General features: G+C 39.8%; 1 protein-coding gene across 1 annotated transcript in view; it reads right to left on the bottom strand.

Moving 5' to 3' along the window:
• Positions 1–2,737: 2,737 nt before the first annotated feature.
• LOC306852385 (thyroid hormone receptor alpha) overlaps positions 2,738–15,260 on the bottom strand; it is a 133,069-nt gene continuing 120,546 nt past the window's right edge. Inside the window, exons 8-10 of the mRNA XM_079389143.1 lie at positions 14,010–14,156; positions 12,271–12,529; positions 2,738–7,976 (exon numbers count right to left, since the gene is read on the bottom strand). Of these exons, the coding sequence (XP_079245269.1) occupies positions 7,726–7,976; positions 12,271–12,529; positions 14,010–14,156 (657 nt within the window). The 3' untranslated portion in view covers positions 2,738–7,725. The remainder of the gene's footprint in view (positions 7,977–12,270; positions 12,530–14,009; positions 14,157–15,260) is intronic.

Raw genomic sequence — 15,260 nt, 5'->3', positions numbered from 1 at the left:
GCAGTACAGCAGTTAACTGTAACTTCCTGATGCACGCTGGCTAAGTGCTGCCTGGCTGCTCAATGTGGAGAGACTTACTCATAAAAGTAAAGTTTATAATGGAATAGTCCTGCTGGTTGTCAGGAAAAGAATTAGTGGTTACTTACTCACAGGGTTCAAAATGAACTTTTACCACACTGGCAAAAGAAAGATGAATTTCAAGAAACACTCCAACGCAGTAGGTGGCAGTATTGCACCCTAAAGCTGGATGTCGCTCGTCATAAAATGGAAAAAAAGATGACAATGCATTGTGTTGCTACTACTGCTGCACAAAATCAGTCGTAAGAAACCTTCTCTCCGTCTCCCTAGATCCATATTTTGATGGTGATTTAAAAAAAAAAAATTATAAACATCTCAATAATCCTTTTTTTTTGGCCAAGATGATCATATATTGAAAATCTAATACTGTGATAGCCCTATTCCACATGTCAGTGCATTGAAAAAAAGTAAAAGAAAAAAAAAATCCTTTGCTTGGTTGCTATTTTGATTTTTGTATCTTTTTGTTTACTATTTACATCCTTGGTTAAAAAAAGACTGATCACAGTACTACTACACTGCCTACTTGTAGACAGGGAACTATTAGTAATGTTGCGAATATTATTTTAGCAGCACTGTCTAGTCTAATAGTGTAAAAAAAAAAAGCGAGGATCTATTGCTGTCTTATGAAGCATCAGGAACATCCTGTAAGAGAAGCTGAATGAAATAAACATGTGGAAGCTATGGCAGTTGGTCAGTGGACCGCTGAGAGGAAACAACACTAACATGACAGCAAAACAGATGTGTGCATGTAGGTCTGTTAATGTCGATGGAACTGCGAGAAATAGGTGGCCCTGATACATCAACCCTTCTATATAGACCTTGGCTGTCAGATGCATTTTATTCTATGTACAGTATATCGTTTTAAAAACATCCAACATAAAATGCCCTGAAAGCAAACCTGAGCTACGGCTGAACCAAAAGCACCCATTGTGAAACCTGACAAGCATTGCATAAGAATCCCGAGATAGCATTCTTTGCATAATATTACCATCACAACTGTTTTTGTGTGATTGGCTACATGCATTTGTGTGTAACTAGTCTGCAAACATTCCTTTCTGTCTCTGCATATAGTTTTCTCTCATGGCTTGACAGAATCATCTCTCTGAACACAATACCAGCAGCGCGTTTAATCTGACTAAATACAGAATGTTCAAACTAAACCGTCATACTCTGGTGCAAAAGGAAATTTGGATGACAGCTAATTTACAGGATGCACGACCATTTTAGCCTTGAATAGCTACATAAAACAACACCCTAACCCCAGAGAAAGATCTGACTGCAATATCTCCATGTGCACTTATTCATACCTGCATACTGAAACTAACCAGGACCATTTTTTACCCACTTTCCAAGTAAACTGACAGTTGGTGTATAATTACATCCGTAGATAATAACTTTAAACACCTCGCACTCCTTCAACTTCAAAAAAAGCCTAAACGTGCAATAAAATCAAAAATCTAGAAAAAAAAAACAGACTCAGCTAATGAATCTGTTGCACGTGTGAGCAAGAGCAAGAGTTAGAGAGCAAAGAATTGTGGAATACTTCTCCCACTAGCAAAAGGAAAATCATTAGTGATTCTATTTAAAGACGGACCTAAAAACAAATTATTGACCTCATTTCCCTTCCTGCTATTCTCCACTTCCACACTTGACACCATATTCTCAGCTTGAACTGCTATGCTCCTTGAGGAAATATTAATTTCAAATATTTGATTTTATACTGCATCAGTTGAGCCTCAAAGCGTGTCCAAGGGGTCAGTCAGTAAATCCAGCCACATGGTCATTAAATAGCAAACACACACAAAACTCGCTCACACCCACCTGCAGACACATATTCACAGCACAAAAGCATGCGCACAGAATACACACAATGCACAAGTCCAAACCAATGTCAGGAGGAGCAAAAAATGATGGTCAACATATGATTAAACAGTTAGTCTTTCACTTTCATGGAAACAGGTGATGAGTGTTGCCATGTTTCACTCCCATATGAATGTATTGTGTACTTGTCATTTGTTCACATATTTTAAAGGTGCACTTTTTTCATGATTATATAAAGAACACTTTAATTTTGAGAAGGCATATGAAATGTGTTTAAATCCACGTACAGTAGCCTAATAAAAAGTGGTTTAATGGGGCGCTTCATGGAGTTCACCATTTTGAGATGATATAATGCTACTCACTTTATCTTGGTAACCTATTATTGAAAAACTTTCATGTCTGACAGCAAATAGCGCATTTCTACAACAGCATCAGTCAATAAAAAATTAACATGACATTTCATCCTAACCACTAGGTGGCAGTATGAGTCCAAAAGGATGTTATAAGCGCTTCTGAAAACAACAACAACAAAAAATACTGAGTGCACCTTTAAGGAGGACAGGTTTGACTGGGTCTGGTTCCACTGCATGCTTGAGCATCAAAACTATGCTTTGCAGAAATACGAAGGCTCTCTGCTTTAATGTTTAGATAAGCATAGATGTGTTCTCACCAGGCTTTTATGAGCCCCACTGAAGCAGCCCCAAGAGTGCAGGAGAAATGTGTGTGTGAGAGAGAGACTGATGAACATTAAAGAGAAGAAGACCACAGGACAAGAACACTGAAAGCACATCTTTAACTCAGAGAGCAAAGAATGATGAGCTAACAAGAAGGCATGGCTGGAATTTTTCAACATTTATTAAAAAAACGTGTTATATTTCCTTTTTTTATCTTTTTTTATTTTGTTGATACCTGAGAGAATCCTTCAATAGCTTTCCTTTCCAGTCTCATTTAAAACAGCTGTGGCATGGACATCATCCCCGCTCTCTGCTCATACTCTCATGGCTGGGTGCATTTTCCACATGAGCACTTGTTCATATTCACAAACAGAGTCTAATCAAATGAAGATACTCACATTCAAAGCAAACAGAGAAAATGAGGGCTTTGACACCACAGTAGTGAAGGCGGCCAAACAATTTCAAAATGTTCAAAAATAGCACGCTTCTTGATTATTTCCATTTCATTTGGGGTTTCACGTATTATGTTAAAGCTGAAGTGTGCGATTTCTGTTCCATTAGTGTCATTGAATGGAACTGCAGGTTTTCAAAACACTTCCCTCTTGTGCTATTGGCTAGACAAAACTGATAGCCCCGCCTCAAACTCACACCATTGGTTGAGCTGTTGCCAGGCGTGTTTTTGGTGAAATCAGCCTAGAAATGTCTTACTTACAGTAATCTCTGTGTAGTAATCAAATATTTTAACACATAGTAGTTGATTTTGCATATTAAGAAAAAAAAAAAACACTTCAGCTTTAACTGAATGAGTTTGGTCTGAGATTCAGTTACACAGCTGAGAGGCCAACTCAAAAACATTTCTTGGTTGACAAAAGAATATTAATGGTGTTTGTACAAAACTCATTTTCATTCTGAACGTATGAAATGCAGCAGGTAGTACCAATCCACCGAACCATGAGAGCATTCGACGCAAACACATACATAGAAACACAAATGCAGTCCCTCGACAGCGGATGACATCATCGGAGATGAGTGGAAAGTTGAACTAGCGCCCTCAAATGTTCGTGAGGTTTGACAAAGCAGGTCTCAGGCAGCAGTTTGGGCCATTCTTCCCTTGACTATTACACTGACTGATGAACAGACAAACTGACTGAGGCTCATGCAGTTGCGGTGGGTGGGACTCTGGGAGGGGGAGTGTTTAGAGGCACGTCCTCTAATCAGGGATCAATGACACAGTCATCATGCTATCAGAGGGTTTAGCATTGCATAGACATTCTCGCTTCTGGGCATTTTTTTTGTCTTTCTCTAAAAAAAAAAAAAAAAGATACACTAAATTTGGTTAAAAAAAAGGGGCGAGAAACAAAACTACACCACCATCGAAGCGAAACAAAACCAGTATCTACTGTTCTCCTCTGAGGAAACTGATTGGCAGTAGCGAGGCCAACTAAGTGCTTCTGGATACCAAACATTACCCACCTACTGTACTTCTCTACCAGCAATCTGACCTAGCGAACAAATGTATGTCTAGCTACCCTGTCGGAAAGAGTGGTTTGAGTGTGGGGCAGACAGTTGCGGAGGCACAGGGTTGGATTGTTAATTTCATGGGGCACTTCTTCATATTTGTATTGAACATGCACGTTTGCGAGTGCACAAAAGCACACGTACAGATGTGTGAAGCATTTACAGAGCTACGTAAGCAGATTTACTTTACAAAAACGTCGGGATCAGCCGGCTGCGCTCTGGCTTCGACATCCAGTATGTGACGGTTGCATATGGTTAACACATAGTGATTTAATCTTTCAATATCTTTTCGTTTTGTATTTACATCCTTGGGTATGGCCAAAAAACTTGTAAAAGTACAAAAAAGAAAAACAAAACACAAGTATTGCACCTTGAAGGCGGGCAATATACGCTTAGTAAGCTGTTTGTGTAACATCATTTTGACAGCACTGTCCACTCTTGCTGGTGACCTGAAGTGAGGTTCTAGTTCCCGGGCTCGGTTCCAGCCCAGTCCTGTCAGCTACATTCAATGCCATGAAGCGCTCTCTGTTGTCACGGATGCACACGACTCCCTTTCCAGCCACATCGCATCCCGTCTGTTTCCATCACGGTCCATCAGCATCAGCATGAGCATCAGCGCTGGTGACACCATTCGCAAACGGAAGTTAATGCATGCAACTGGTGCAAATCTGAAACAGATGGGCTTTCGAGGTCGAAGGAGGGGACCGTGTGCTTTCGAGATCGCATGAAAGCTCATGCGCACATACACCCCATCGTACAGTTCAACACATGCACTGGACGCACTTCGACAAGTGCCACACAGATAAGCACTCCTCCCAAGTTCATTTAAGCTTTGTGTTGTGTGAGGTATGAGTAGATTGTGTTTCAGTTTTTTTTTTCAGTTTCTGTTGCATTATTTCTCATGTTTTTTTCTTTCATAAAAAAGAAAACAAAATATAAAAAAGAAAAAATATTGTTTCTTGTAAATTCCTCTTGATAAAAAGACGAAGGACAGATGCACAGACAAACAGAGCATTCGACTTATTACAAACTATAGTGAGGTGAAAAAGAGGTGAAATTCTCTAGTTTACACTGCACGCATTGTCAAAAAGTGACTACGGCTGTTGTTTTTCTCTCGTACATAGCGCAGTTAAGCATTGAAAACGAACACACATTTCAGTTCAAAACAAAAAGAAAGAAACGAATAGCTCAAGCTCTGAGATTTTAACTCTTTGTTCTGGAGTAATTATTTTTATTTGTTTTCTGGGTTTGTGATTCTCTTATTATATCTTTTTTTTTTTTTTCTATCTCTCAAATAAAATTAGAAGTAAAGCAGCATCGAAACCCTTGCGTTCACTCCATCAGCCAATCGCAACCACTGCTGCATCACTCTTATTCCAAGATGGAACTCCATGCTGGGTTTTTACAGAATGCTCACAGTTCCTCTCTTCCTTTGGAACCTCATTATAGAGCAACTCCTTGTCCTGGCTCTGTCCTTCTGCTGCTCCTCATTCACATTCATTCGGTGCCGCCATTCTTTGCATGGCTTGGCCGCTCCTTTGTCTCACAAAGGAAAGGTCCGTTTCTGTTGGGTATTCGTCTCAAGCCACTTCTGGCTTTGAGGGGGCGGGGACACAGAGGTCTGTTTGCAAATGTGTGTTTGAGTGTTTCGTCATTTGTTGCGGATGTTGCTTGACGGAATACTGACTCTGAGGGTGTGCTCAGGAGCACATGAAGGTGTGGCCTCTGTTTGACAGAGAGGTTGGGGGCGTATCCTTGGAAAACATGCGATTGAGTTTTCCAAGGATGCGCCCGGAGCTGGAGGGTGGGACCCATTATGCCTTAGTGCAAAAACTCCTTAAAAGGTGCCAGGGGTTGAATCGTCTCTGAAGATTTGGCTCTTTCAAAGCTAAGTGCTCTCATTCATCTGCTAGGCTTCCCGCATCCCCTGCCCCACCCTGAAGAAACCAGCTGACACCTTGGTATTCAAAAAAGGAAACAACGATAGACCCATTTGGTTCAGGCCTGGCCACCTCGGGTCCTTCATCTGTAGTTCTCTCCACGGCTCCTCTTCGTAGTCAGCGTCATGTACAGTTTAGTTCGCCATCTGCTGAAAACCAGCTTCCATTTTGATGGAAATCGAAGTGACACTTGGTCCCACACGAAAAGACACAAAAAAAAGCCCATCCAGAATAGTTCTTTCTCTCAGCCCAGAGTGAAGAGACCTCAGAGAAATCTGACAGGCTACGATGAGGAATGGCAGGCCCTCCTGTCTACAGTGGTATTCAAACGTAACTGAGAAGAAACTGTGTCTGCGAGTGTTTCTATCCTGGCTGTCAGTGTGTGAGAATACGAGTGTGTGTGTGTAAATGTGTGTGTGTGTGTGGCTGAGGGTAGCTGCCCTGTGTCCAGAGGTGAGGTAGAACCTGTCAGCACAGAGGCAGTCTAAGAGCGAGCACAGCCAGCCAGAGGTGTGCCCACATTTGAGGTAAAACAAAAACAACAAAGAAAAAACATCAACGTTAGCCAGTCTGCCGTGGCCCGTCAGGAGTGTGCGTGTGTGTTCGCACAGACCGGGCAACAGTAGCATCTGAGCGGAACACAGATGGGCTGGACTGAACTCTCAAAACCCTGCATGGGAGTCCAGAACTACAGCACTGCAGTGCATACAGTAAAAATGAGGCATTCGAGTTTTGAGGTGTGTGTTTTAGTACGTTGTGTGTGTGTGCTGGGTCTGGGAGTACGTTAATACTGGCTCCCTCCCGACACCTGTAAAACACACAAATCAGTGCAGATTGGAGGTGTAGGGGCGCCTGGATTTCCATGTCTCTGTGTGACTTTCCTGGGAAAAAGAGGGGCTCAAGGAGCCCACAAATAAGCCCAGACAATGGCAAGAATGAACCGCACATGAAGTCACTGAGCGACACCCCTGAATGAGCACTAAAATGGCGACCTAGAGCTTGCAACGGTCCGTGTCCTACAGAGAAGGGAGGGGGGTATATTATCGAAAAGTCCCAATTCATTTTGAGTAGCTTTATTTAAATATAGCACCTGATTTGGTTCAAAAATTCCTCCCGCTCCACACACACAGGCTCAATATCGAAGAGAATCATGAGGTGTGTTAAAGAAGATCCATGTTAGCGCGAAGCTTGAGATAACCTGCGGTTAATCTCACGAGAACGCTGAGATTTCAATCAACGAAATTAACTGACCACTTCACGACCTGGCAGAGGAATCTATATGCCAGCTTCCATCTAGTCTTAGCAGAGGGTGCCTCCAGTCGTGGCGTGACAGTAGTGCAGTCTATACGTGTACAAATGCATACAAGCTCATCTGAGGATTTGAGTCGCATGAGTACTGCATCTGTAAGGAGTGTGTGTGTGTGTGTGTGTAGATGTATATTCTGTGTCTAAGGTGTTGGTAAACCAGTATAAGACATCATGCCGAGACAGAAGGGCCACGCTTGAGGAATTTAGTGGATGAGGGAGGGCTGAGTTTTCTGTGAAAAGGAAAAAAAAAATAAGAAAAGCCTTTCTGAAGATGACCCCTGCCAATGCAGCTGCTGCTGGTGAGTTTGGTGCGTGGAGAGGGGTGAGACGGGTTGAGGAACATGGGTTACAAAATATTGATTCTCCTGCCGCAGCTCGCTGGGACGTCACACGTCCTGATCCTCGAAGACCTCCAGGAAAAGTGGGGGGAAGAGTTCAGTGGGGCATTCCACCTTCATGTGCAGGAAGCGACTGGCGTGGCAGGCTCCGATCATGCGCAAGTCCGTCACCTTCATCAGCAGCTTGGGCCAGAAATGAGGAATGTTGTGCTTGCGATAGTTGATGTAGTGTTCGAATGCTAGGAGGTACATCTCCTGGCACTTCTCGATCTTCTCCACACATGTCAAGCCTGTTCGATCTGAAGAGACGAACCAGAGAAGATGCAAGGTCAATACTTTATACATTAGACAAAATACATTATTTCAAAAACCATCTAGTTAGGTTTCACACAGAATAAAGGTGAAATACCTCTCAACAACATTTATCAAACACCTTGTTCCAAAACTTAGTTTGCTGCCCTAATAATCAACAATTCTGGGCATCAAATGAACACTCCAGATGTGAAGTATTTCCACTTCAATTTTTACATGTTTGAAAAAAGCCAAACCAGAACCAAATCAACCAGGATCCAGGATTGATCAACATTATAAACTGTGATTTGAAGCATCAAGTACCTGAAAATCAGCAAAAAGAGACATTTACAAGGTGATATACTATTTGGGTGGACATCTGTATGGTTTTGGGTTGGATAGTGCAATTATGAAACACCATTTCCACCTACCTCCACAGCCTCAAGCTTTCTTGTACTCCTCATCACTATTTTACAGAATTAATACCACAATTAAAAAAGAATACATTTAAAAATGTGTTAAGTTTAGGCCAGGGATCCTCAAATCTGGCCCACGAGATCCACTTTCCTGCAGAGTTTAGCTCTAACCCTAATCCAACACACCTGAGCATGCCAATCAACGTCTTCAGGATCATTAGAAAATCCCAGATAGGTGAGTTTGATCAGGGTTGGAGCTAAACTCTGTTTATGTAGCTCATCTGTGATTTCTCTCTTGCATCGATCCTCAACTACTTGCTTTTGTTCCCCTTTTGTAAGTCACTTTGGAGAAAAGTGTCTGCTAAATGCATAAATGTAAATGTCCAGAACCCAACTGTTGCTCTAATGGGGTTCATTGGATTCTTTTGCACACTTCAACTGAGGAGTGCCGTTTATGTCATGCAGTTATTATTAACAAAGTTGCTGCCTACATATACAGTCAGGTCCATAAATATTGGGACATCGACACAATTCTAACATTTTTGCCTCTATACACCACCACAATGGATTTCAAATGAAACGAACAAGATGTGCTTTAACTGCAGACTGTCAGCTTTAATTTGAGGGTATTTACATCCAAATCAGGTGAACGGTGTAGGAATTACATCAGTTTGCATATGTGCCTCCCACTTGTTAAGGGACCAAAAGTAATGGGACAGAATAATAATCATAAATCAAACTTTCACTTTTTAATACTTGGTTGCAAATCCTTTGCGGTCAATTACAGCCTGAAGTCTGGAACGCATAGACATCACCAGACGCTGGGTTTCATCCCTGGTGATGCTCTGCCAGGCCTCTACTGCAACCGTCTTCAGTTCCTGCTTGTTCTTGGGGCATTTTCCCTTCAGTTTTGTCTTCAGCAAGTGAAATGCATGCTCAATCGGATTCAGGTCAGGTGATTGACTTGGCCATTGCATGACAGTCCACTTCTTTCCCTTCAAAAACTCTTTGGTTGCTTTTGCAGTATGCTTTGGGTCATTGTCCATCTGGACTGTGAAGCGCCGTCCAGTGAGTTCTGAAGCATTTGGCTGAATATGAGCAGATAATATTGCCCGAAACACTTCAGAATTCATCCTGCTGCTTTTGTCAGCAGTCACATCATCAATAAATACAAGAGAACCAGTTCCACTGGCAGCCATACATGCCCACGCCATGACACTACCACCACCATGCTTCACTGATGAGGTGGTATGCTTAGGATCATGAGCAGTTCCTTTCCTTCTCCATACTCTTCTCTTCCCATCACTCTGGTACAAGTTGATCTTGGTCTCATCTGTCCATAGGATGTTGTTCCAGAACTGTGAAGGCTTTTTTAGATGTCGTTTGGCAAACTCTAATCTGGCCTTCCTGTTTTTGAGGCTTTACATCTTTACATCTTGTGGTGAACCCTCTGTATTCACTCTGGTGAAGTCTTCTCTTGATTGTTGACTTTGACACACATACACCTACCTCCTGGACAGTGTTCTTGATCTGGCCAACTGTTGTGAAGGGTGTTTTCTTCACCAGGGAAAGAATTCTTCGGTCATCCACCACAGTTGTTTTCCATGGTCTTCTGGGTCTTTTGGTGTTGCTGAGCTCACCGGTGCGTTCCTTCTTTTTAAGAATGTTCCAAACAGTTGTTTTGGCCACGTCTAATGTTTTTGCTATCTCTCTGATGGGTTTGTTTTGTTTTTTCAGCCTAATGATGGCTTGCTTCACTGATAGTGACAGCTCTTTGGATCTCATCTTGACAGTTGACAGCAACAGATTCCAAATGCAAATAGCACACTTGAAATGAACTCTGGACCTTTTATCTGCTCATTGTAATTGGGATAATGAGGGAATAACACTCACCTGGCCATGGAACAGCTGAGAAGCCAATTGTCCCATTACTTTTGGTCCCTTAACCTGTTAGCCTGCACCAGAGCGACCTCGCACTGAACGCTCTTTGTTTGCATGTGTCATTGTTTTCTAATAGAATAAATGAAACGGGACAAAGTTAATCTTGTCAAACTCTATATCATTCTGAGGGTCTAAGCCTCAAGCATCGACGACAGATCGCTGTTTTTCGATGGAAAGCTTATAAGGAATGAGTGGCACAAATTTGCTACATTTGTGTAAGCAGTACACATCCAAACACGCAGAGTAAAAAAGCCGTACGTACCTTTATCATTGTAATAACGAGCCACAAACGCGTCCACTGCTGAAATCCCAGTTTAGTTAGAGAGGTAAGGGTCCACAGAAAAACATCCCAGCGAGCACTTTTAGTCCAGCGAAACAATAACGTTGTAATAAGGATGAATATTCCTTTGTTTACGTTTCATTTCTTCAGAGAGTTATTGTTCGCGTCCGTTATGGAATAAATTACGCTCAAAAACAGCGTCTTGGTGGTAAAAAAACAAAACGATTTTGTAGAATACGGTCTTACAAACATAATGAGACCGTCTACGGAAAAAAAAGTCTCAGAAAAGCGGAATATAGATTATTTGAATTTGGCGCTCCCTCCTGCCGGCAGTGACGCTTCTGTGACGCACGCTGTCATCTGAGCGGGGCATAACTTAGCGATCTGCTTTATCCATAAAAAACTGTTTTTTTTTTCTTCTACATTTTTTATATGTGTGTGTGTGTATTGTGTGGGGAATGTGGCCGTGTCTGCATGATTATAATCTGTATGGACGCACATCAGCGTGTTTATTAGCGACTCTATGACGGCTATCATTGTGATTCATTGATCAGCTATTATTGATTATATGGCCCATCTGTTTGATTATAATCTGAATGGAAGCACATCAGCGTGTGTTTACTGACTCTATGACCATGTCTGGCAATATCACTTCACGTCTGGCAGTGATATTTATCATTGTAATAACGAATAACGAAGAATACTTCAGTATACATACTATATACAAAGCATTTTTTTCTATTTTTTTTCCTTTTTTATTACTCAAATAATTATTTTTGTATTTTTTAGTGCTCAAATAAATCTGTCTATTATTTTATAATTGAAAAACTATGCAGGAACATGTATAATGACTAAAATAGCTTGTATAATTCTGCAATCCATTTGGTGGTTATTTTTCCTCAAACAGGGGGGTGGGGGGACTATAAATAGTTTCAGAAAAAATATTGCAGGAATCTCATTTTTCATGGTATCTTCTTCAAATTTGAAATATGAACTGATGAGACACATGGCTTTCGATCCATTACTTTTCTGGATTGCTCCAGGACTTATTTCATGTATTTGTATATGAAATAAAAAAACATTCAGTGTGGAAAAATATTTTTCAAGGCACGTCAGTGTCTATAACTTTTTATCTTTTTGAGCATTATCAACTCTGGATGATAGATAGTAAAGCCCAGAGTCTCTTCTTTCCAAAGATACCTAATTTGTTTGTGTAAGCACACTTTGTCACAAACTGTTACCATTTTAATTCAGGTAGGTTATTTTCACCTGCGAGGCCCTAAATGGGGTTGAAGGTTAAAGTGTTAACAAGTGGGAGGCACATATGCAAACCGTTGTAATTCCTACACCGTTCACCTGATTTGGATGTAAATACCCTCAAATTAAAGCTGACAGTCTGCAGTTAAAGCACATCTTGTTCGTTTCATTTGCAATCCTTTGTGGTGGTGTATAGAGCCAAAAATGTTAGAATTGTGTCGATGTCCCAATATTTATGGACCTGACTGTACATTCTATTTCAAGTCAACATGCTACCACAGAACGCAGCTGACAGTAAGGCAGCGCACAAGTTTTAGGAACAGAACCTAACAGACCTCACAAATCCCTACAGCCGTTTCCAGTTTTGAGAATACTCTTACAGAGTTACTGTAACGTGTCCTCTCTCACCTGAGCTCATAAGCAGTATAGCCTGCAGCAGGGCCACCTCTGTGTCATCCAGGCTGAACTGCGCCAGACTCTTGCCTAAGTCAAAGATGGCATCAGACACAACGCCCAGCCCTCCATTCTTTAGCTGCTCTCGTTTGACAGCCATCTCTCCATTTAGGGTCAAGGTCTCGCTTTCTGGGTCATAACGAACTGCAGCACGTAGGGACATAATCTCCATACAGCAGCCCTTCAGCAAGATGATCTGATCCTCACAAGGCAGCTACAGAAATTAGAAATCACACGATAATACATGTTTATTTCACCTAAATCTGCTGAGTCCTTGAAAAACACTCCATGAACATGTCAAAAATTATTATGGTTGTAAACTCTTTCAAATATTAAAATATAGAAATAGATTTTTTTTCTGTTTGAAAGAATTTTGACTCTTTATGACTTATGAGGAAAACCCCAAAAATATATATGCCAGTATGGATTTCAGTATTGACACCCAGAATAAAATAATTAAATTAATAGTAAATTATTAAAAATAATTAATATAACAACAAATTATGGTGTATTTTAATTGTGGGTGATGTGTCAGTTATTAAGCTTCAATTTATATTAAATTAATCATATTTTTAAATTATAATATTGTTAGCTTGGCATTGAAAATGGTCAACGTTTGCCTTGTTTTTTTTTCTTACACTGCTTTCTAAGTAAAAGTATTTTACTTTTTGGGAAACTTTTTTGGTCTACGCACCTCAGTTGGATTGTTTTGAAGGCACGGTGAGTCTCTTGTTTTTTTTTTTTTTTTACAATATATAAATATATATAAGAACATAAGGACTGTTTTAATAAAGACTGTTGCGCATGTATAATCTTTCAATTTTTTTTTTCATTTTTGACCACTCTTTAATATTCAGCACAGAATGTAGTTTGTTAATGTCAAATTGAATAAATGCATAAAAAAAAAAAAAAATTACAGTGTCTTACAAATTTACTTAAATGCATGCAATAATGTGTTAACTTTGACAGCCCTAATTATATACTGGCAAAGAATGATGACCCAAACACTGAAAGGAACTGAGGAGAGGGAAAAAAATTGGAGGACTGAAGTAGTATTTACACTGATGTACAAAACGTTTCACATAATTTACAAAAGCAACAAAAAGTCAAGTATTGTTCAGTATTATGCTTTTGTATTACAGTCTTTCTGGGTAATTATTCCAAAATATGTAAAATACAGGAGGCATAGCGCTCAACCAAGAGGTTGTGGATACGTGTGGATGACAGGGTGAATTTATGGTGTAGACAATAATATATTTGTTGCCACAAGGGTGCTGTGTAGTCTACTATGCAAGAATGTTCACACTTGCGGTTAAAGGAGAGTTGGTGAATGCTGAATATGGAAAGAATGCCACTATAGCTATGACTCATGTAATGTGGCAATATCACACACACATTCACCAAAGCCACAACTGTACAATTCATCCTAACATGATAGATAGCACATATATACAAACCCACCCACACTGACATATTCCAGAAATATGTGTTAGGGCTTTCAGTTGAATAATTTGGCAACTATTAAAAGTAACACAAATTTGAGAAGGACCGCAGCATATTTTATGCTAATTAGGCCAATGGACACTAATATACTCTAATTACAAGGCTTAATTTGACAAACTAATTACTACCGAACACAAACACCTCAGATAAGGTGTAAAATAAACAAAAACAAAACCTAATAGCACACTTACCTCTGAAAACATGGGCAGTTTTTTGGCAAAGTCAACAACACGTGTGATGGCTGGGGTGATGATCTTGGTAAACTCGCTGAAGGCCTCCAAATCCACTTTGTCCCCGTCTGATGTGGGGGCCACCGGAGACTGTCCGATGTCCTCCGGCTGCAGACACAGAGAGAGAGTTAAGTGTGACTGTAACCTTTGGCTTTTGTAACAGGCAACAACGTATTTCCAGTGAAGACTATATGAATGGATGTACAGATACACCGAATGAGATGCATGTGTGAGGTCTGGCTTTCCAGTTATGTAGGCTGATAGCCTTGGAAAACCACAGCGTTTAGTATCCTCAGGGTGGAATAGAGGTCAGCCATGTAAAAACTCTGGACAAACAGCTAAGTAGCCCTGGCATCTGGAGCTACATTCTATGTATGCAGTAAGAAGCATGTAACATTAGCCAGAATAGAGGTAATTATAAGTACCCAAGAGGCAGAGCCTACAATTACAGCATTACATGTTGGCCACTGAATATATATTTTTTGAATGTGAGACATGGCTGTGAGTCATGGACGGCATATCTGCAGTCCGTTTCTGCTGCAATCAACACCTATAAAAATTATATATTTTAAAGCAGTTAACGCACTGGTCCCGCCCCAAGACCTGTACGTCATCTTACATTTCATACAGTTGACTGTTGACAAATATGATGCAGGGCAACAACTCCATAAATGCAGTTATGCCCTAAAATTCAAGATATTGGGGGGAAAATGTCCCTGTATAGAGTTTTTTTCTCATATTTTCTCATATATAAATAACTATATAATTTAATATAATTAATAAAATTTCTCATATCGTGGTCATAGATCACAACAACAATTTTATATATATATATATATATATATATATATATATATATATATATATATATATATATATATATATATATATATATATATATATATATATATATATATATATATAGTATATTCATTTATAAAAATAATTAAATATAAAAATAAATATAGTATATCTAATATATATAGAAAATTTGAAAAGTTTAATTCACAATGTCACTGTTTTACTGTATTTTGTTCAAATATAAATGCAGCATAAGACTTTTTTTTTTTAATATTTAATAATTGTGCCAGCCCTAAATATATTACTACAATTGCATTCATAAATTTTATATATATTTTTTTATTTATCAAAATAGTAAACAAACAAACAAACAACATAAAATGAATCTATTCATGACCTAAGTAATTCTGT

Source organism: Barbus barbus, assembly GCF_936440315.1.
Source record: "Barbus barbus genome assembly, chromosome: 32".
Classification (NCBI taxonomy): Eukaryota; Metazoa; Chordata; class Actinopteri; order Cypriniformes; family Cyprinidae; genus Barbus; species Barbus barbus.
The sequence above is the reverse complement of the archived record's forward strand: the minus strand, read 5'-3'. Positions and strand labels throughout refer to the sequence as shown.